The 24,667-nt window shown below is 35.8% G+C and overlaps 1 protein-coding gene across 7 annotated transcripts in view; it reads left to right on the top strand.

Moving 5' to 3' along the window:
• The window catches only part of prkag2a (protein kinase, AMP-activated, gamma 2 non-catalytic subunit a), a 49,357-nt gene that overhangs the window by 20,296 nt on the left and 4,394 nt on the right, over positions 1–24,667 (top strand). For 4 of the 7 annotated variants that reach the window (XM_043226664.1, XM_043226667.1, XM_043226665.1 and 1 more), the window contains 11 exons: positions 5,354–5,550; positions 9,362–9,413; positions 14,608–14,717; positions 17,146–17,227; positions 20,034–20,092; positions 22,583–22,628; positions 22,716–22,770; positions 22,859–22,985; positions 23,460–23,625; positions 23,723–23,760; positions 23,846–23,992. In XM_043226664.1, coding sequence (XP_043082599.1) covers positions 5,354–5,550; positions 9,362–9,413; positions 14,608–14,717; positions 17,146–17,227; positions 20,034–20,092; positions 22,583–22,628; positions 22,716–22,770; positions 22,859–22,985; positions 23,460–23,625; positions 23,723–23,760; positions 23,846–23,992 — 1,079 coding nt within the window. Of the gene's footprint in view, positions 1–5,353; positions 5,551–8,860; positions 9,147–9,361; positions 9,414–14,607; positions 14,718–17,145; positions 17,228–20,033; positions 20,093–22,582; positions 22,629–22,715; positions 22,771–22,858; positions 22,986–23,459; positions 23,626–23,722; positions 23,761–23,845; positions 23,993–24,667 lie in introns of those variants that run through there. The other 3 variants (XM_043226669.1, XM_043226668.1, XM_043226670.1) reach the window with 3 other exon arrangements.

Raw genomic sequence — 24,667 nt, 5'->3', positions numbered from 1 at the left:
TCTAATGCAATGGAATTCAGACATTTTTAAGAGTATAAGGCCACTGAATTTCATGAACTTTCAGTCATACAGTTTTGTCGGATGCATTCAGATCTCAGACCTTAAAGAGTCAAATGTTTTTCTTGTGTATTAATAGATTTGCACAATAAGAGCCTTTACCTGCAAACCTGACGACCTCTAAACGTAATTTACCAATGCATCCTTCCAATTAAACATCGTCCCAGATGATTCCCAGCAGAAAACTAGACTCCGTTGTCTCAAGATATATATTATGCAATGCTTTCAAACGGGTGATTTTGGTTAGAATGGGCCAAGTTCTAAAAATTAATCTGGCCTGCAATGTGGATCAACAAAAAGCTGTTAAGATTTGTATGACTTTTTCTAAATGGGATGTTTTGTTTTCTTCAGATAGAATGCTTGCGAAGGGATAATCCTGTGATGTTATTAATGGGAGTAGTTATTTATAGTCTACTGAGAGTGAGTTTCAGTGGGACTCATTCAAATATAAAACATTACACTGAAATACTGCTGGGAGGAAATAACACACAGAGCAGCTTCATGTCCATATACGGTTTGAAATATATATTGGTATGTTTTTCCATACTTTTGTATGTAGACATCACATTCAGAAGTATTAAAGGTAGCACGGCAGTAGTTGATTTAGTTTCAACCTCTTAAAAATCTAAAAGACATTCAACAAGAACCCTGGACATACGTGACAGTTCATGCTATATTCAAAAAATTTTGACCTTTGTGTCTCAAAAAATTGAATGCATGTTATCTTCGAACACTTGACATGAAAATCAAGATTTTTCTGATTTGTATCACTATTTCAAAGATGAAAAGAACTCACTCTCTGAGTACTCTTAGTACTCTTCTTTACAAATGTTTGAATCTGTTGACACGTGTCTGAAGGAAGGAGAAATTAAGTTTTTTTATTATATTTTAAATTATATTGCAATACAAAATGATTATTTTAAATTAGAATGCAATTTGACAATTATTACTGTTTTTATTATATTACTGTTATTTAAACGCAGCCTCGGTGACCAAATATTGTTGAGCGGTAGTGTATACAGTTGCTGCTGTATCTGCTACAACCAGCCACTTACCTTCATTAACCAACAGATCACGTTCCGCTCCGTTTCTAACAGCCAGCGGATGGAAAAACGATTGACAGAAATGAAAGAGAGACAGCAAGGGGAGAAAGGACAGAGAGTGGATCATACTTGCCCTCTGTGAACAGGTCTGGAAGTTGGAGTGATATTGAAAAGCTGACGGGCTGATGGATGATAGAGAGACACAAATTACAAGTTAGCGGCTGAAAATGTCAGAACATAGCGCAAATGGCAATTGAAGGATGCCCCTCACTGATCTGAGACCTGTTACACATCAGTATTTTCCTCTCAGATGTCCATAATAAAATATAAATAAATGAATAAAAATTAAATATCTATTTTATTTATTTTGCATTTAACTTAGGCATGCTATGATTGTTGTGGTGCCAAAAGACTGTGAAGAAGGAACCGTGATTCATCTCTGAACCCTTTAAGGTGCAGCTTCTGTTGAACTAGAATCTAAATATAAATTCTTCTCTCCGAAAAAATAAAGGCAAGCTCTGATCAGATCTGAGTCTTCTGCTTCTGTAAAAGCGGATGAGAGCAGCGAGCGTTGTGAATGTCACGCACTGCATCAGAAAATGCAATCCTATTGGTCGGTTGAGTGGATTTTGACAGGCATCGCTATGACATGGAGATGGTGCCTGCTGGGAGAACAGCCTGGACTTTGTGACACATGGATGCATGTCACCAGGCAGAGACACAATCCGAAGCAAAAGTTATTGCAGCTTGTGTTCTCATTGGCCATATTTAAACTATGAGTATGCGTTATAATTCACCGGACACATTGCCTGTGTTAGAATTAAACACTCGTGTAGCATACTATGGATACTGTGTAGTATGCAATTTTGGAAAAACATTAGAATAGGTAACACTTTTTAACTATTAACTAGTTTCCCCTCAATAAATTCTTAATGTGCTGCTTATTAATAGTTAGTGAGGTAATTGTTAAATTAGTAGGATTAGGGATGTGGAATAAGGTCATGTAGAATAAGGCATTAATATGTGCTTAATTAGCACTAATAAATAGCTAATATTCTAGTAATATGCATACTAATAAGCATCTAATAGGTGTAAGCATAGCATAAAGTGTAACCACAATTGTAATAGTAGTGTGTGTACATTTAATTTATGAATTAAATCTGAATGCATTATTTATAGTATATTATTATATTTTATATACAGTATATTTTAGTATATTTAAAATATTTTTTGAATAATACATGTTAAAAAAATATTATTATTCTATTTTTGTGGTAAAATACTTTATTTTACTCATTTATTTAATTTTTGGGTTTATTTTTTTTATTTATAAAATGCATTCTAATCTAAAAATTAAAAGTGATATTGATTCTGGCGGAAATGTCCAGAAAAAAAGCTGGCCTGCTTATACAATTAGAAAGCAGGCTATATTTACCATAAACCATAAAGCTGTCCCAGTTTTTTAATAATATGCAATTCTGTATAAATAGCTTTAGGGGGCGCTGCTCAGCTTTTGGTGTCTTTACAGATCCAGAAATGTCCTTGTCATTTTGATAAGATCTACATCTCTGTCTTTATTATGTCTTTAAGAAAGCTTTGCTATCCTTTTTTGCTATGTTAAGCTATCTTTACCTTTAGAGATGTGCATGACGCAGCCCTCTTTACCCACATGCGAACTTAACAAATGCAAATGCATAGCATGGCCATGAAAGCTTTCATCTAGTTTTATAGCATTAAAAGCACAGTTCTAAATGTGTTTCATCAGCTGACATATGTAAAATACTTTGGCTGCTCATTACTCAGAGCGAAAGAGAGACAGACGGAAAGGCAAATCAAGAGGTCAGTGTTGGTTGATTTGACTGTGCCGAGGCTTTTTGTGAATTAGTCGTGTTGTTACATTTCTAAAGCTTATTATATGACAAAATATGGACATATAGCTGCATTACACTGAAAAATTAATCATGTCAAGTGCTCTCGAGGGTTTTTGTTTGGATTAGTTAGCCTGTCATGGCTCATTGAATAGTAAGTGTTCTGCCTGCGAGCGCCTGGGTTAAATTATTTGACACTGGGTCAAAGGTCATCAGTCACCGAGGATGAAGTTTGCTAACCTCTGTCTGCAAGGTAAACATCAAAAGACGTCATGATGACAGCAGAGGAAGCTCTATTTACAGAGTGAAGTTCACTTCTTAGAGTCAAAACAACATCAAAATGAACAATGTAGTAATACATGGGTATGATTAATTATCAATGTACAGTACTACATAGACGTTCATGCATTTATGTTCGAGAAATGTTTTTACAGTGGTTTTTCCAAACATGAACTGCGTGGAAATGTCCATTTTTATTCTGTGTTTATATAATAAAACACAAATGTGTTTTGCGGGACGATAACTGGTTGGGATTCAATTAGCCGAGCTCGAAGCAAGCAGACATTTCTTAAAATGAATTTCTTCCTCAATTTAGCCATTAAATCGGCCTCAGGGGCTTAAATTTGATTTACGATCCTGCCAATGTATGAAAAGCGTACGTCAGCATAACGATACAATGGAGATACAGCGTCTAGAATGAGCAATCGTGTTTGAGGAACGCCGCCTTGGCGTTTACCTGCCTAAATGTGTTCGAACTTAACACAAGGAGGCTTTGGATGTCTTACATAACACAGTATGAAAGATGCATGGAGCCTTAGGATTAGGCCTGTCTCCAGCCTGGTTTTGATTTGATTATGTTCCGTAATTATATTAAAATGATTTGATAGTAATGCGGCTTCATAAATATGCCACTTGCACTGCTCATCAGGGCAGTTTCATTCGATAAGCGCTGCGAGTATGGCCTGTGGGTGTGTTCCGTTCGGCTCGTTTACCTCCAGCGCTGCTGCAATGATCATGTGACTCCGTGGGTCCTGATGGTCGATGATCCCTGTGAGTTTTTGTGTAAGATGAGACTGGGTGAGGGGCTATTGATGACATCATCGCCGAGACTTTCATTCTCAGCTCCCTGTATGTTCCTCCTGCCCTCCTCCTGTCTATTTTCTATTATGTGCAGTGTTTACTGGGCCGAGGCCGACTGCTGTAAAATAAGCTCTTTACTCATTCAGCAGCCATGGCCGTGCGGTCTCGGCTGGGGGAAGATAATGGCTTGGTGCAGTGAGTTGAGCTAGTCAGGACGGCTTGTTAATCATTTCTCATCGCACATCTGTAATGGATTCCTTGATCGCTCTTTCACGCTTGATAAATGCTTATGATTTTTAGTCAAATATGCTCATCAATCTACTTTTGCTTGTGTTCGGCATCTTTGCACCCACAGTTAAATAAATAGATAGAGGGACAGATGGATGGATAGATAGATAGTTAGAAAGATAGATAGATAGATAGATAGATAGATAGATAGATAGATAGATAGAGGAACATATGGATGGACGAATAGATCTTGGTGTTCTCTTGGAAATATATTCTTACCTCATTGGTTTGCTGATGGTATCTTGAACTCTGCAGGCAGTGCTACATTTCACTCTCCTCTTATCGACTCATCAAAGCAGAAACTCAATAAGTTTCCTCCACACACCACTCTGCTTCCTTACGGCTCTGCAACCGAATCCAGCCAAGGGAGAGGACGGCACACAGAAGTGGGTCACGTTCAAACAACAGGGAGCTGAAGCGATCACAAAAATGCAATTAGAGGGTCCACAATGAGATTGATTTCTATCATTTAACGGCCTACTAACGTGCAGCACGAATCCAAAACGGACAGGCCAATTACTCAGGCGATTGGCGTGATGAACACTTTTGACAAATGTGTCACGTTCTGGCCTTTGCCGCGAATTGGAGGAATCGTGTAGCCCCAGTAACCGAATAAACACATCCAGAGTGGTGTTGTTTATGCCAGTCATTTTCTGTGGTCTGACTGCAGTATGCAGGGCAGAGCCTGGAGGAATCACAGCATGAAACCTGCAGCCTGCAACAGCAGATGAAGTGTAAAATGAGGTGACAAAACTGCCTGCGGTTCAGGCCTTATGGCCCTTTCTATTCCTGCAGGCATGCATCAGAAATTCCGACAGGTACAGCCTAACCTTTAAATGACAGGTGGATCTAAATCATCCTTTGTGGGCAGAGAACGGGATACAGTGAGACACTGTACACAGTCATAAAGTCTTAAAGGCGCAGTGTATAATTTCAACATCAAAATGAATTCCAGATAGATAGATAGATAGATAGATAGACTGTATCTGATGTGTCTTATCTTCTCTGTTTTTACAGCCTCTGGTATCTCTTCATCACCCACCACTCCAACACAACTGACCAAGCAGTCTTCATCATTTCTTCTGGAAGTCAGTCGGAATGCCCCTGTGCACCGTTCCTCGTCCTCCCCCCTCGACACGGGACAGCACCACAACCCGCCTGTCACAAAACCACCTCCCTGTCCATGCTCTGCACCGATATCTACCTCACGTGCGGTGAGTGATCTGCTGAGGGGCATTTTGTGCATCTTTAATATTCAAGTCATCATCATTCGATAGATAGAAGTATAAGTAGACTGATTAATATCTGCCAGCTCTTTATTGTGATGATCTACCAACAGGCATTCTACTGACTATAGATAGCTTTTCAAGAACATGTCAATTTATTCTAACCCTAACCCTACCGGTCTACTAATACTTAAAGGTGACATATCTGACTTTTCAGGTTTTAAGCACTAAAATCCGGTCCCCAGTGGATCTACCAACCAAGAAAACGTGAAAAAGAAATCCAGTAACTTTGTTTTAGCAAGTTTCAGAATTTCAGAAGTATCTGAATTTGTTATTCAATAATAAAACTATATAAAATCAGAAAAGTAATAAATTATTAAATTAAATTATTATTAAATTAAATTAGCAGTAGTGGCCAATTACTGAATATATATATATATATATATATATATATATATATATATATATATATATATATATATATATATATATATAGTTTTTTTTTTTTTTATTATGCACATTTATAACATCATCAAATAAATAAATAAATCTTTTTTGCAAAGAGTAGGAATAGCAGACAAATATTGACATTGTTTTATAACAGGTTTAGAGGGAGTTAAGGCAGACAACAACAGCTACCCTTACCAAAAATAACCTGGTTTTACCAAAAATATCTTAAAGTTACTAGTTACTAAATTAGCTGACACTCTTAAAAGGATGCCAAAAGAACCCTTTTCGTCTATACGCTTCCATAAAAAACCTTTAACATCTGAAGAAATTTTTTGGTTTCACAAAAGGTTTTTAGATTGTAAAAAGTAGTTCTTTATAGAACCTTTAAACAACCTTTGAGATAGATAGATAGATAGATAGATAGATAGATAGATAGATAGATAGATAGATAGATAGATAGATTGATTGATTGATTGATTGATTGATTGATTGATTGATTTTAGGGACATCAGAGACTTGTACACTTTATAAAATGGGTCTTAATATGTCACCTTTAAAAAAAAGGCGCACAATACTTTCACAACTCGCCAGTTCCTGTCAGTGGATCTAATCTGAATTTTGCGACTCAACCCACTGACCGTTCATCACGGTCACAAGCCAAAATCAATACAGCAGTCACCATCTGCAACGCTGTTGTCCTTGCCTCCCGCTCGGTAATCTAAGCAGAGGTCCAAGGCTGCACTCAGCAGATGTGTTATCAGCTTCACGCGCATTTCCTTTACTCCTTCTCTGACACTCCGACTCTCATTCACAGCATCTGCTCGGAACGTTTTCACACAGATCTAATAATTTATTAATGAGGTCCTATAATCAGCCATATTCAAATACTGTCTGTGCCTTAGCGTCACAGCATAGATAAAAATATAATAGAAGCGCACGTTTTGTGAATTCGTCCCTAAAATCTGCTACTCTGCTTCTCTTTATCTTTAAAAACCCTTGAAAATCCACTCTCAGCAATTCTTATATTATGTAATATTGATCCGTTGACATGTGTCTCATAGTGGTCAATGCGGATGAAGAGAATCAGTGCTGCTCATACACCTTCACTCCTCACTGCTGTCTTTTAAATAAACCTAATGCCTCTCACTCTGTCAAGGTCTAACACTTTGAGCTACTCATTTTCTATTTTACCTTCCCCTGTAATTCCCCAGATTTGTAAACTAACATTTTTCTCGTGAACACCCCTTCTGTGTTTGTTTACTTCGTGGGTTTTTCTCACAAGGGCTCAAGTTTGTTCAGACGGCCACACCCACTGATTCATCAGGCAGGAATTTGGGCATAGTTCATTTTAATTACCCTCCATGCCAGATGTTTCTCTGGGAAAGGAAAACAGTTGTGAGAAATATCTTTGGAGTCGGGCGACATTCATAGGTTTTGGCAAAAAAATTTTTAAAAGCTATGCATGTAGGAGAGAGATGGAAAAAGATACAGGTCAAGAAAGAGTGTCACGGCCAGATGGGCATGACACAAACAGCATTGCTGCTTTATTTGCACAGGCAGTCTTTCTATGGATGCATAGATGTGCAAATGCATTTTAGACGTAGAAGAGTAAGAATTTGATCTTAGAAATCCTCTAAGCACAATCCAGGAGAGAAAAATGCCATCTGATTTCATAAACAAGACTAAAAACTAGGAATATTAACAATTCGCCAACATTTTAATGTTGATCTTTCATGGACAAACACATCACACATTTTATGCAAATATATTGTATTAAAGACTGAGTATCATTGCAAGGCAGAATTCCCTAAATTTTCTTGGTAGTGAGGAAAAGGAGGGAAGCTCTGCATATCTATTTTGACTTTAATTGATGTCGAGCCCTTGGATCTTTTGTTGTCTATTGTGTAATGTGAAGTACTTACAAATTCCCCGCAGGTTTAAACAACTACTGCTTCACTTATGAGTGAATCACTGTTGTTAAACGAATCTTTTCAGTGAATCATTTATCCGTGCACTGACTCAATATATTAGCTGTTCACTGATTACAAGTGTAGTGATATAATAATGAATATGCCTCCTCACAGCAGTTATGCAATCTGTTCAATTCTAAAAATCTGGTGCATTTTGATTAGCTGCCAGTGTTTAATTGTTTAGCAGAAAATAATCACATCTGAAAATATTCCAACTACGATACTTCTCTGTGTAGTCGTACTTCCACATCCTCACGGAATTAGAGCAGTTATTAAGAACGTTATAAAATTAAGCCATTAATTAATTAATAAGTGTATATTACGCATAACACAAAACACTGCTGATGTAATGGCATTTAAGGTGCACGCTTACAACTTTACAGCAATTGTTTGCTGGCAAAATCTGGTCATTTCAATAGGAATCCATGCAATCAGGAACGCTGCATGCAAGATTACACTATGCATCTTTTAATTTTTTTTTTTTTTAAATAATGCACATTTACAACATCGTCAAATTACAAAAACAAACAAACAAACAAAAAAGTATTTAAGGGTGTTTCTAATACATGAGTGACGATAAATCGATCTTTCTCTCTTCTGACTGCCATTATAATTCTCTCTGTTTTTTCTTTATTTTTTTCCTCAAAATAAAAACACAATAATTTAGCAATTTGAGCAAATGGTAACGCAAACATGTACCTAAATTTACTTAACCGTGACTGCTTCCGCTTTTTTACGCGAAACTTTACTGTATTCTTGCTAATACGAAAGCGCATTTAACCTTAAACCGAAAGAGTCGATCAACGAATGAATCATTTTTGTGAACCGATTCAGAGATTCGATTCACCGGGATGAATCAAAATCCCCACCCACCACCAGCCGGTTCGGGCAGGCCGACTCCGCTCGCTTTTATATTCGCACTTTGTGTTTCGCCTTTAACAAGAAATGAGTGAGAGGAACGGTTGATTTAATACACTCCCTGTCAGACCGTTAGCGGCTCGCGACTGCAGCAAACTGGAACAGTCCATTTGCAAAAAGCCGGAGGGGGAGGGTCTCTCGCGACCGACTTTACATTGGATGCAGGGGTACACAACCGGAGCACGCCTGCAAACACCGACGGTCCCTACAAGGACCGATGGACCCAAAATCATGAGCGCTTAGTCGGTTTGTTTTTTTCCTGCTCCGAGCCAGTTCGGTTTACGCTGCCGCCGCTTAGTCTGCTGTTTCTTTATTAAACTCTGACAGCCAACTTCCGATCTCACCGGTCTCCTCACCGACTGTCTGCCAGTGTGTGTGTGTGTGTGTGTGTGTGTGGACGGCGAGGGGAGGGCAGCCTGAGATCGCCTCGTCTGTGCTTGACACTGTCACTCTGTCCCCAGGTCCACTGTTTATCTGAAGACATGCTGGAGAAACTCGATCTCGAGGATGAAGGTAAGCCTCTTCGGGGAAGTATGCGTCTCTCGCGTCGTGATTGTAACGATGTGCCTTCGCTTTCTGCACCGGCTGCCTCAGCGGCTCCGCTGTCTTGACATTGTGATGTTCTCCGCCGACTTATCCAGTCCTCGCACTTCTAGGGACGGTCTATTTTAATCTCATTCATAATCTAACCCGGGTACAATCACGCGATGCGGATTTTCCTCGGTCATTATAGGGCACGTTAGGCGAGGCGTTTTTATGCGAGGTGTCGGGTTCACGTCAAGCTGCTCGGTAGGAATCACTGGAGATCCCAGTAATGTATCGGGATCCCCATTCGTCATTTCTAACCTGTTGGGTGTTCATGCGTCAGAAGATGCTATTGGCTGGAGAGCGTCTCACCCACGTCAAGGAGTCCCTCAGGGGTGAGGGTAATGCCCAATTATATTTATTCCTTTTGCAGTTGTGGATATTGATCATATATTGATCGCTTAAACGATGAGAATGTTTAAAGGGAGCTCAGTCAGTGGTAAATTATGCATAACCTTTTAATCCTATTTATATATTGTAGTTCTATATAAAATATATATTTTATAGGTGTAAACAATTATTAATATTTAATATATATATATATATATATATATATATATATATATATATATATATATATATATATATACATACATTTACAAACAATTATTATTTATTCAAAATTTGCCATTTTTAAAAATATGCAAATAATAAACACCTAAGAAACATACATCCCTAATCTTACCCAATGCCTAGACCTACAGTAACAACTACCTTACTAACTATTAATAAGCACCATATTTAGAATTTATTGAGGGAAAAGTAGTTAATAATTAACAAGTGTTACTTTCTCTGTATGTGTATATATATATATATATATATATATATATATATATATATATATATATATATATATATATATATATTCTGTAGTTTAAATAACCCATATAGAGATATAAATAAAATGTGTTGTATTATATTTTAATAAAATAATAATACTTATATAAATATAAAATTTTATTAATTTTTTTATTATTGTTTATGTATTATTGTTTTATTACGTTGACATCATATACATACATATGGTAGCCTATACATTAAAAAAAAGTATTTATTTTTGTATTACAATTTTATATTGATGTTTTCTGTTGTTATATATTTCTATGATGGCAAAACTCAATTTTCAGCATCATAACTCATAACAGTCTTCAGTGGCACGTCATACTACATAAATAATTTTAATACGCTGATTTGTTGCTCTATAAATATTTTGATGTTAATGATGTTGAACATTTTAGATATTATTGGTTACATAATTCGTTAATGAATTAAAAGTTTAAAAGAACAGCATTTTTTAAAAATAGAAATTTGTTATAAAAATATAAAAGTTGATAAAAGTATATCGATGTTCATTTTAGTTTCACTTAAAGCTTTAATGAACAATTTTGTTTGTTAATGTGATACCTGATTGCAATCGTGCGAAAGTAGCTTATGGCTGTAGTTTTAATAAGCAATCAATCCCATAATTATAACTGGACTTAACAAGGAATGCTGTGCGACAGGGTAAGACCCAGCCCTCAGAGGTTTTTCAAAGCCGACGTTTTCCTCTGAAGTGCTTTCGCCCCAGGCAAGGTTTTCCCAGCAATAGGATGCGAGCATGCCGCACTTGGTCTGGCAGCGCAAGTCTTGCCATTATTTATAAAGGCTTTTGCTGCCGGTCTTTCGACTGTTGTACCTTTTAGTGGAAACGAGAGCAGGTCGTGCAGGCTGCAGATCTGCACACTCACGCTGAGGTTGAGGGTTTTCCCCAAGCCAACAAGTCCTCAGAACCCTCTCTTACACTTTCACCTCTCGTAGATATCTATCTATCTCTGAACTGTAAAACCCCAGGCTGGTGTTTCCGTTTAGGTTGACAGTGGCTGAGACCAAAAATGAGTGTTTTTAGATGAGTTCGTGTTAGCAAATTGAAGTTACTATTCACTGAAAATCTGCGAATGATACAGGCTAATGTATTAATGAATAATATCCTAGAAGTGCAACCAATCTGGTGTCATGTGAAGAGCAGAGCAGTGCGCTTTCTGATGTATTAATAGCATGTGCTAGTTTTTGAAGCGCCGTCATTAAATGATGTCTGAAGGCATTGGTTTGAAGCATGCGGTCGGGAAGCGTTCCAGCGCGGCCTGGCTTGTCGATCTAATAGCATGTGAAAACCAGAGCGTTTTCAACAAACAAAAGATTCATTCTGCAGTAATTCAGTTCTTTGAATAGTCACCATGGACATCGGCCAATGTGTCATGCCTCTGGTTGTGGTAGATCCAAACATCCAGACTTTCTGAGTAGCTTTCTTTTGTCATTTGTTTGGGTCTATTTAAGGATAATATATATATATATATATATATGTATACTTTCTTACATTGGGAATTATGATTAGCACAAATCCCACACTAGAATGGGTGTATTGTTGCTCTCGTAATGAAGTGTGGAAAAATACTGACCGTTTTCCACAACCTAAACCATACTCTATTGGTCGGGCGTATAAACTTACAACAACAGGGTTTCAGAAGTAAAAAATCCCATTCATTTTGTCCATTAAGGGAATTGATTTTCAATGTATTTGAATATGTTTTACATACACTACTTTAAAAACACCTTCTGTGTGCGCTACGAGGTTGTTTAATCAACAGCATGCTTCTGTTGAAGCCATCAGTCCGCATTATTGCAACTTAATTTTTTTAATAATCATAATTAACAGTGGAATCGCTAGTGAAAACATTCGGGGCTACCCTGAATAGTTGAAGATTCAATAGGAGAAGTCTGATTGGACTACCAATCTCACAGTTGAATATTCGCCGGCTGCCATTTTGCCTATGTGGAGGTGCTCAAATGTTTGATTTCACATGTAAATAGGTTTATATACAGCCTATTAATGCTGATAATGCTGTAAATAAAAAAAAAAAAATCTCAATATTTTTAAAAATAAAATGTTGAGTTCATTCGTGCAGACACGGTTATGCCATAAGTCGTTATGTTAAAAAATAACTCTTTATCCCATTAAAAGCATCATTAGCTGCTTTTTATTCATTTGTACAGTGACCCTTGTAAAGTTTATCAAGATTTTTACATCAAAAACGTTTATATGAAGTAATAGGCTGATTTGTGGGCGGGGCTAAACAGGCAGCGCTGTAGTTTTTCTGCGGAGTAGAAATAAGCAGTTTTTAGTATTGCAAGAATGATTTGAGTACTAAAACCTCCTACAACCTTTTATAGTACGATGACCTCCAAAAAGATCAGGGCAGTTTTGATTTTTGAGTTTATGACCTCACTGTGAATCACCATAGCCCCGCCCCCAAACTCATATCATTGGTTGAGCCTGTTGCCGTTTCAAACAGGTCTGGATGTTCAGAGACTTTTGTGTTATTGTGAAGCACCACGGTGTTTTCGCTCTTTGCAGAGTCGTTTTGCATGCGCTTTACATTGTCTTAGCATATTTAAAGTACGCTAACTTCTCACCAAGTACGTATTGTTTCAGCTGCGGCCTTTTTAAGCGTTTATTTTTTGAATCCCCTCAGTAAAGTTTCCTCAAGCAGCAGCAGCAGCTGGACTGTCCTATTTTAATCGTTTCCATGAGCTAATACTAGACCTACTGCAGGACTGTTCTTTGACAACAGCCAGCAGTGTTAAACAGCGCTGAGCTCAAGCGATAGTGAGAAATACTTCGAACACCAGGCTTTTATTAACCTCACCACACCGAATGTTTTTTTGTGGCCTAGCGCGGTACCTTAGTTGGAAAGCGTTTTGAGTCAGATGTCAACTTTCGCTCAGCAGCGGGTTAAAACAGATTATGTGTGTATGAACACAAAACAGTAGAAATAGATTTCAGTCTAGACTGTGGGCCTGGGTCCTCTCTGACTGCACCTATAGCCTTGCGACAAAAGATTTTTTTTAGTCTAGACAGCTTCTGAAGAAGCGGTTTAGTGTCTAAGGATACTACTGTAAGAATTACCATGGCAACTGGAGACATTAGGCAGGATGCTGCTAAAAGGAACAACAAGAGAGACATCAGAGTCCACAGTTCAGTGAGTTCATGTCACCCATTTGTGTCATGCTACCAGATCTACTACAGTGGGTGTTCATTTATTTAGTCTTTCTTTGCTAGGGATTTTCTAGGTAGTATAATGCACTTTGGTTTTTGAAAACAATGTAAAAGCCCTGCTATTAGTATTATTATCATTATTATCAAGGTTGTCTTTATCATGGATTCTTATTTATTTTTTATAATATTTATTTTTTATCGTCTCTTACATTATGTAAGTGTATTAAATGTAAGAATCATATTCTGAGATAATATACGTAAAATAATAGCATTATTGTTATTAAAGTACATGTTATCTTTTTAACATGACTTATGCTAAAAAATTAATAATAAAAACAATAATTGTATTATATGATATTTTCCATGTACTGAATTGTACAGTGGTTAATATAAAAATACTCTTAATATTTATTAAATATCATATAAAGGCAATGCATGAAAAATAATAAATTATCATCTTTCTGTAATAATAATAATATTCTAACATTTCATGTACATGTTCAAATCTGACTCATAAAAATGTATTTACACAGTATAAATGTATTATTGTATTAATAAATAAATAAATGTGTATAAGAAAAAGAATACATTATTATTACATTATTATTATTATACTTTTTTATAATGGTGCACTTAATATTTTGCTCACACTGTATAAATCTTTACACCTTTTATACATTAAATTATAAAGCTTTTGTTATATTTTAGGAAGGATGTCCCTCATAAGTGGATGGTCTTATTTTACATGGAAAAGTATTAAAACTCAGATGATGTCTAGTAACATTAGATTTAATTAAGTTGTTATTTGTATTTTTAAATGTATTTAATGTCTGATTTTACCACAATTTTATCACAGCAGTTTTTTCAGCCTACTTTTTTCCTCGTGCGCTGAGTAAGGAATATTGTTATTCAAAGCTTGTCCAGCTTAATGTTCATTAATTCATTTAAATAACAAAACGAACTTTCATTATGAATGCATCAGCAACTCAGCCTTCTAGCAGTGCTGGTGTTTAACAACTTATTGACTTGCATTCATGTCTCACTTTGCTTTCAAATTGACTGTGTTGTCCTTTATTGCTGTCTTTGCAGCCGTTGAACAATCTGAGAGCGACATTTACATGCGGTTTATGAAGTCACATAAGTGCTATGACATCGTCCCTACCAGCTCCAAGCTCGTGGTCTTTGACACAACGCTGCAGGTAAGATCCCTAGGGATGTGTTCACGTCACTGAGAATCTACGTCAGACATGTTTACCCCGATTCACAAAATACTTACTCTGCAAAGTTAGTTATGGATTTCTTTGTAATAGTTTTTTCAAATTTACTAGCTAAACTAAAAAACTAAAATTCTACAAGTAATTTAATAGATAACAATAATATAATTTACAATATGAAAAATGGGTATTCATTTTGAAATTTACTGTATTTATGCTTAAAGATAAGGAAAGATTTCCTCAATCAAAATGTTTGCATGTCATATATTTCATTAAATTTATTTCTGAATTTATTTGCTTTCAATAGATGTAGTTTAGTTTAGTTTAAAGTGATGCATTTAATGCGTTATTTAGTTAATCGCATATTTACATAATAGCCTTTAATTATTGTAAAAAATACAAATAAATCAATTTTATTAAATTAAATAGACTAAAACAGTCATTTTAAACTTAGCTATTTTAGAAATTAAAGTATACAAAAATTAATATTCATTTTCAAATTTGCTAAAGATTATATTTCATAATTGTAGGGTTTAAATATGAAAACAGGAGAAATGAGGATGCACTTAAAAAAAAAAAAAAAAAAAAAAAATAAATATATATATATATATATATATATATATATATATATATATATATATATATATATATATATATATATATATATATATAAACACAATAAGTAAATTCATTACCAATATGGTGCATCGCTACTTAATATTTTATTTGATAATCTGTATTCCATCTCTGTTTCATTTATTAGTGCATGAATGTTTTCAGAATCATCCATACGCTGACATCTCAGCTGATCACATGACCTTTGATTTCACATCTCTAATCTAGCTTCACTCCTCCGTTCTCTTACTCTCTTCATCTGTTCTTTTTTCCCCAGTGGTTTGTTATACTACATATAGATGTTTTCATCCTGTTCTCTCAGCCCATTACCCATATCGCATACCGTGTGCTCAGCACGTATGTTTCCAGTCTAATCCGGTATTGCGCGTGTTGTCATAAACCCCTCCATCAGCATCAGCGCGGTCTGCTTGTACAGTTCAATGGAGGCTCAGGAACCCACGAGGTCACCGCTCCACTGTCGATACGTGTAAATATTTGATAACTCCTAGACGAACGGTCTTCTCGCTGCCGGCGGGATTGTTTTGGACAGAAGAACCAAGCCTGTGTTCCTGATCACTGACTCACAGCAGTGATACACTAGCCTCCCAGTTCACAGCAGCCTCTTACAGCAGAAAGGCCAGCCTTGGGGAACGTCTCATTATGTTCCTCGCTATGACTCGATTAATGTTTAATAATCTCAGATTGGACTGGAACATCACCCAAGAAAAGAGGCTCGCATGATTTATTTAAGAGCGCCCGTGAGACGCCATGATTAATGCTTTGTTTGGCTCCATGGCAGTATTGACAGTGTTTGAAGGATCGACCCGCCCTAATCCTCCTCGGTGGAATTTATTCCAAGACGAGGAAGGCTTTGCACTCAACTTTAGCTGGTACTATTAGTTACAACATTTTGAGAATTCCTCACGATTATGTATGGTTTTCTTCTAATTGGGTTTGGATTTACGCCTGTTGTAATCAATGACATACCAGACCAAGTGCAGAACAGAGTTTTTGTTGAAGACTTGGAATGAAATACTCACTCTACAGGTTCATACAGGCCTGGTCGGCTCCTCGGGGAATATGCTTGCATTGAGCGAGTTCCCATTGAAGTGCTTTTGCGAGGCGATATTTATGTTTAAAGATAAGGGAAGAATTCCTGTGCTTTCGCGTGTCATGGCTAGTATGTATTTTTCTCTTCAAATTGCTTACTTTTTTTGACATTCTAGGGACATATTTAATGCATTATTTAATGCATAATTCTTTATTTATATAATTACTATTATTTTAATGTTATATGTAATTCTACTCTATTAATACTATTACATCTTTTAATAATAAATAAATTTGTTGTGACAACAGAATATTATATTACTGTTGTTTTTTTTACTTTAAAAATAATAATCAATGGTATTAGTAGTAACAGTGGTGCTGCTAGTGGTAGTATTAATAGAGATAATTATTATGCTTAATTATTATTATTAATAATAATCCAAAGTAGTAATAAAACATTTGTAATACTATTAAATGCATTGTAGGTCATGTTCCTCTTAGTATTATATGCAGTACGACAATATAATAATTATTCATTATTAATAGTTGAAAATCAGTGTATGCCTGTGGATGGTCTTACTGTAGTTGTATGCATACTGTATACTTGGACACACTTTTAACTAAAAACTGTTTATTTAATTAAATCTTAGATGCTTGGACTAAACAGCGCCCTCTTCCTGACAGTGCTGGTGCAAAAAAAGGTGTGAATTGTGACATGGCATAAAATGTTTTGTCCTTTATTTTTTAGGTAAAAAAGGCCTTTTTTGCCTTGGTGGCAAATGGAGTCCGAGCCGCCCCTCTGTGGGAGACCAAGAAACAGAGTTTTGTGGGTGAGTATGTTCTTATAATAAGTACATCAGCACAGTTTGATATGAGTGACAAAGACCCATTTTTAAGTACAAGCACCTCACCGTTGATAGAAGAAGTATTAAAAATTCCTCATACCCTTTGGTTACCCTCATCTTATCAGTTTCCAAGAGCGTTTTCCTTATCTATAGCTTCTTAAACCGAGGCCCGTAAGTGGAGCTGCTCTTTGGCAGACTCTCTAAGGGAGTGTAACATATACGTTTAGATCTCTGTGGCCTAGAAGAGATTCAGACTCTAGATGATCCTTCCTGTCACCCTCCACAGCTCTCAGCGGTCCTCTGATACAGAGCCTTATCTGTTACCATGACGAAACCTGCTCAGAATAGAAGCGTGTGCTGACCAGAGGCGCAGAATTTTGCCTCAGGCTCCACTACAAGCGGAGTAATGATTTCTGTAAGTTAAGCAAAATTAGCTGCCTGGGGGAAACATTCAACTTTCCAAAAATAATGTGGTGGAAACGGCACAGTCGGTCAGTGTGAAATTAAAGGGATGGTTCACCTAAACATGAAAATTCTGTCATCGATTACTCAGCCTCATGTCGTTCCAAACCTGGAACACAAATGAAGATATTTTGATGAATTCGGAGAGAGTTCTCTGACCCTGCACAGACAGCATGGATCCTAACACGATAAAGGCTCGGATACAAATAAAGGAGATTATTAAAATATGAAAATGAAAAGAAACAAGTTAAAACAACTATGCTACAATTAAAATGCAAAAACTCTTATGATAACATGTAAAAAGAAAACAATATATATATAATGTATATATGTATATATATATATATATATATATATATATATATATATATATATATATATGTGTGTGTGTGTGTATATATATATATATATTTATATATATGTATATATGTGTGTGTATATATATATATATATATATATATATATATATATATATCAATTGTCCTCATAAGATAAAGGCTATAATAAAATAAGAAATGAAAAAGAAACACTGCCCTGATTACGCCAGGAAGGATGGTAAAATGATTTAGTCTTGATCTTATTTATAACCCAAATTATGTGGCTTCACCTTATAAAACTCGTCCTTTCATTATGGAGGAGTCATGCTGGGATACCCTCTCAACACCAACCAGAGACTGAATGAGTCACTGAAGAGGAAGCACATGAGTGTCCTGAGAGAGTGACTCAGAGCCTGATCCGCTGAATATCAAATATCTAACTGTAAATAGACGTCCTCCGAGGCATCCAGGCACAGTATCTGTCCTCTCGAGGGATGATACAATCAGAACTGACAATCTACAGGATACATCTCACAGTCTTTACCAAACACTGTGTCACACATCATGATAAAAATACATATCAAATGCATTTATAAATGCAATACGAGCTTCATAAAGCCTCGTGTTTCCTGCTTTCTGTGGACAGCTGTGGCTGTTTCGGGAGATTTGTTCTTGTTCTCCCCGGGCTGCAGATCTGTGCTGGTCTGCCGTAAGCCTCTCAGCGCTGATAAAGGGCCGTTTGAGTGTGTCTGAAGTGCTGAGTCACTTACCTTGCTGCAGACTCAGGCCCAAATACAGCACTTATTAAAGAAATGAATTTATGTCATCGTTTATTAACCCTCATGTCATTAGTAGTAGGTATTATGTTACAATTCCTGTTTCAGATTACTAGTTTATTTACATGTGTCTGCAGTTTTGTAGCCAATCACAGGCATCTCTGTTAATCAGAAGAATCCCCTTTGAACTGTTTTTTTTTTTGTACGTTCACCTTCACTTAATATAATCAGAGAGAAAAAAAAACACATTCACACATTGTAATTAAGAGATTTATTGTGTAGTTAGTCTTTGATTTATCAGCAATTTTATATTGTGTCAAGAGTGACAAACTGTTTTTGAAATTAATTGAATTTTTTAAAAAACTTCAAAACATTTAATTCATTACCATTACATGGTTGCATGTCTTTTTCACCTTTTTCACCCATGATGTGTTTGCATTCCTGATATATATATGCAAGTGTTTGTATTTATAAACAGTAATACTGTTGAAGCAAAATAAACATTTACCTAAATATTTAAAGATGTTATTTTTTTGTAGAATACATTGAGATCTTCAGAAATATCTTACAGGTGATTAAGTGATATTAATTTTGAAACCAATTTGTTCACACGACACTAAATAATTCATTCAACGTTTTTTAGTAGACTGACAGGATCTAGACTGCTTATGTCCTGAAGCACCACAGTCCCTCATTTCTCCTCTTGCTGATTAAGACTGAGGCCATAATGTGGGCCGGCTTGACAGAACCAGATATAAATACGCCTGCACCCTTCATCACCTTTTAATCAAGAGAGTGATTATGGCATGGCAGTGTGAGTGTCTCAGAAACTCTCTCTGCTTTCCTCCAGCACTGATTTAGACACAGTGCGCTCTAGTCCGCTGCCAGGCTTTATGTAATGTTGTAAATACTGCCCTCTCAGATAACACTCATCACTCCTTTAGGACACTGCAGTGATGCTGACCTACTGTCTCCTCCAGTATCGTGTTCATCTGTGTGGATAAAGTCTGTTAAGATTATATATTAGGTTCTATTTTGATCTCTTTTAGCTCACTGATGGCAAAATGCCACTTCCCGGAAAAAACCTCCCTGCTCAAAGAGCTCCACTGTACTCGGAGAAGCGGAACTGTTATCTGAGACCCCGTGTTCTTTCACAGTGTTTTTTTCTGCTTTACAGGTGGTCCAAGCGAAGACTAAGGGGTTCATAGTTAATGTGTCTTTCTTGTTTCTCTGCAGGCATGCTAACCATCACAGACTTCATCAACATACTTCACAGATACTACAAATCACCCATGGTATGCAATGCATTCTTCTTCTTTTTCCCCCCTAGTTTTTAGAAGAAAAACTAAACTCCTAGGCCAGAAGCATTCTCTAAAAACGCTCCAAAAACACCTCAGCATCTGTTGTCTTTTGTCCCAATAATTGCTACTCTAAAGTAATTAAATTGATAAATAAAATGCTTGTTTTCTCACATTGGTTATGAAGTTATACTGCTGTGATTTAATATTATCTTTTACAATGTGGAGTTGCTTCTTACTGTATAATTCACAGCCTCAATTCCGCTGTACAACTTCCTGCTCGTCAGTATTTATAAACTCATATCCTTGTTTTTGCATTTTGTTCTTTAATGCAGATTAATCTGAATTTATGTAAGAGCAAAGAAACCACTAATCACTTCGAATAAAAGCAACATCCTCTCATCCTTTCACAGCCCATCAGTTCTTTTTGCAGACACAGGAAGTAGTAGAAAATGCTGTAAAGCTTCTTCCTGCGTTTAGAGGAAAGGCACAGCTGTGGCTTAATTATTTATATTCATACTCGTATGCAACTTACTGACAATAATCTCCACTAGAGTAACACAAAAAACCTTCAGAAATCATCTGAAGCTTTCATCTGATCTGTGCTTGTGAATGGTTTTATTTTATTATGATTATCAGTGTTGAAAACTGATTTTATATATATATATATATATATATATATATATATATATATATATATATATTTTTTTTTTTTTTTTTTTTTTTTTTTTTTTCAAACGTTTTGTAATATTATAAATTTACAGAGCATCACTTTTAATTATTTAATGCATTCTTTCTTAATATAAAATATTGCCAACAATTTATTTTATGGGTACACCTATTAGCTGTAATTGTAAACATTTTAATTCTTTATGTTTTACTCATAGTTTCGATTTGGGCCATATTTAAATATCAACATCTGTTCAATATTTAGCGATTCAGCCTGACCTAATAAACAATCCAGTGAACTATGAAACTATTTAAAAAGATGAATCAGTCCTAACAGAAACGATTTACACCCAGACTTCTTAAAATATACAACATTCTGTGTAAGTGGATTTCATATCTACAAAATCCCATAGACTTTACATCTAAAATAAAGAGCACAGTACGTCCCCTTTTAAGCACCGTCACATGCTCTGTATCGCTCTCTTCCCATCGTTCCTCTCCAGATCCTCCAAGAAATCGTGAGCTTCAGCATGAACCCGTTTTCCTGTCCCATCGGTCTTATCACGCACTGAAAAGAGCACAGGCGCATGCAAGAGCTCGTGTCCACAGTAATCATTAGCTAACACGTGGAAGCAGGAGGCTGTGCATCTTCCTATCAGCCGTGCTTTTATGATTAGTCATGTGGGTTTAGACGTTAGCCTGCATCAGCAATTGTGCAGCTCTTTAATCGGTGTCGCTGTGGGAAGCCTGCTGTTTAGGAGATGTGTGTCTCACTTTCACTTAGTCAGCGTTACTGCTTCTTAGGGTCGGCTTCACTTTTTACCGGTTCTACAAATCAGTGTCTAAAGCTGTTCTTAGTTTCTGAACACACACCTGTACCTCACTGCTCATCAGATATCTGGCACATTGTGTTGCAGAAAGTTTATATTTTTTTAAATAAATAAATGCCTTGGTTTTGAACAAATGAGGAAAGTTAACATTCGCATTGCTCTCAATGGCTAACGAGTTTATAATATTATTAATCATGAAATATAGGGATGCACCAACATTTTGGAAACTGAAAATGATCAGATGTGTTTTGTATGAATGTAGAATATTCTGATTCTGTTGCATAGAACTGAATACAAATCATTTATTGTGATTTAAAATGAATACAGTTTTGTCCACTTTTATTGTTATACTTTGAATAAAAGTTATTGTATTAAATTGTTAATTTAAAAAAGTGTTAAAAGTAATTTTCTAATATTGTATTTTATATAATTTATATAATTTTATATAATTTCATATTAAATGATTATTGAAAAGCATTTCATTTTCAGTTTTCGCCAAGTGCATCCAGAATTTTGAATTTGGCCCAGAATTTTCAGTGCATCCCTAAAAATATGTCCATTTACATAATAATCATCATTGTCATTATTATTATTATTAGTATTATTATTATAAACTTAATGTCTAATAATAATGCTAACAATAGTATATTATTATTGTTACTAAAGTTACATATTGCCTTTAAGTTATATCATTAAGATTGTTAAATGTATTTTTATTTAATAATAATAATAATACAATAATTGTCATTATTACAAAATAGAAATATAATATATATTATATATAAAATATATCATTTTTTATTATTTTGTTTTTATAAGTGGTTTCTTATAAATATATAAAATAATTCTACTAACTGCTACTTTTACTACTACTGTACTACTACTGCTACTTATAATAATAATATTTTTTATTACTGTATACTTTGAGAATTTAATTAAAATTTGAATACGTTTGCAATATGAGTAACAACCTCTTTTTTTATTTCAGGTACAAATCTATGAGCTTGAGGAGCATAAAATTGAGACGTGGAGAGGTAAGAATTCCTCACAGGTGGTTCGTTCTAGTGATTTGTGTATTGTTTTCTAGATATTATATGTCATGTTTTATTTCTTTACAACAGAGCTCTATCTACAAGAAACATTTAAGCCTTTAGTGAACATATCTCCAGATGCAAGGTAAGAACTTTACATTTCAGTGTTAGCATGCATGTCATTAATTGTCTTGCGATGGCAAACTGACTTTCTCTGTCTCTGCATGTTTCAGCATATTTGATGCTGTGTATTCACTGATCAAAAACAAGATCCACCGGTTACCCGTCATCGACCCTGTCAGTGGAAATGCACTTTACATTTTGACGCACAAAAGGATCTTGAAATTCCTTCAGCTATTTGTAAGTCCATCAGTATGTTCTATGTATATGCATTTAATATGATTTCATCTGCCTGTTTTTGACGGGGTTTGAAGCGCGCAGGCATTTCCTCCAGAGTGGCAAAGAAAGAGGAAAGAATTGAATGAATAGGATGAAAAAGTGCAGAGGAAGGGAGGGGTAGAGCAGATGAAGAGGAAGGGAACAGTCCCTAGATTAATGTCATCTATCCGATCACCAAGGCCTTTCATGTACTTCAGCAGAGTAAACATCTGTCGCAAAGTCTTTGAAAGACAGATGTTAGTTAAAGTCTCGGCAATACAGCTGCACTGGGGGGGGAAATAATATGCACTTTATTTACTAAAAACTCTCAGAAAGTGGTTTTGTTTGACAAACGTGGCAGACTATATATGGCAATATAATTACTCATTTTCATGTTCTTATGCTGCTTGAATTCTAAAATATTCAAAAGCTGATAAAAGTGGCTATGTGTCTCAGGTGTGTGAGATGCCAAAGCCCGCCTTTATGAAGCAGACACTGGAGGAGCTGAGCATCGGGACCTACAGCAACATCGCCTTCATCCACCCCGACACGCCGATCATCAAAGCACTCAGCATCTTTGTGGAGAGGAGAGTGTCAGCACTTCCTGTGGTGGATGAGTCGGGTAGGATTCATGAGAAAAAAAGCCAGATTTTCTGTGTTCCAGTACTCGTGAAATGACTTCTTTTAAATATGTTTTCCTTTGTATTTTTGCCTTTTAGGAAAGGTCGTAGATATTTATTCCAAATTTGATGTCATTGTAAGTATATAATGCATTTATGTTTAAATGTTTAAAAAACGTTTGACCTGTACCATACACGTTCGTTGTCTTCGTGTGTTTGTAGAATCTTGCTGCTGAAAAGACGTACAACAACCTGGACATTAGCGTGACGCAGGCGCTGATGCACAGGTCACAGTACTTTGAAGGGGTCATGAAGTGCAACAGATTTGAGACACTGGAAACAATAGTAGATCGGATAGTCAAGGCTGAGGTGAGCTTTCCAGTTGTCTTCATAAATCCACATTTATTGTGACCAAAAATGTATTTTGTATTTGCTCTAGTTCGCTATTGAGAAAATATTCTAGGCTAGCTCTTTATAGTATGTGTTCTGCAACTGCTCTTGCTCTTTATAGAGGGACATTTTTGGAGTTGTTCTTGATTTTTATTCTAGAACAACTCTTTATAATAGGTATTATGTTTCTGCTCTTGGTAGCAGTCAACAGTTGCTCTAGCTCTTTATAGAGGATATATTGTAGAGGAGACATTCTAGAGCAGATCCTGCTATTAGAGAGTAGGTCTTCATAGTCTTTTTCGATATATTCTATCATTTCTCTAGTTTAGTACAGAATAGATATGCTGGAATAGATATTGTGCAGATGTTCTTGCTTTAGAGAAAAAAAATGTATTGCTCTTAGTAATTATTCTAGAGCATCTTTGGATATATATCTGTTTTTGTAACATTAACAGGTGCTTAACCTCTTTATAGAAAAGAATTAGAGTCGCTCTTAGATAGATATTCTAGAGCAGCGCTTGGCGAGGTATTTTATACAGTGCTCTTGAGAACATTCGACAGTTGCTTTTCTTTTTTGTGCAGGAAATATTTAAGAATTGCTCTTGGTAGTATATTCTAGAGCAGAATAAGCTTGCTAATAGTAATTATCTAAAT

Source organism: Puntigrus tetrazona, chromosome 24 (genome assembly GCF_018831695.1).
Source record: "Puntigrus tetrazona isolate hp1 chromosome 24, ASM1883169v1, whole genome shotgun sequence".
NCBI classification, from domain to species: Eukaryota; Metazoa; Chordata; class Actinopteri; order Cypriniformes; family Cyprinidae; genus Puntigrus; species Puntigrus tetrazona.
Note: the sequence above shows the minus strand (reverse complement) of the source record. Positions and strands in the feature narration are given on the sequence as shown.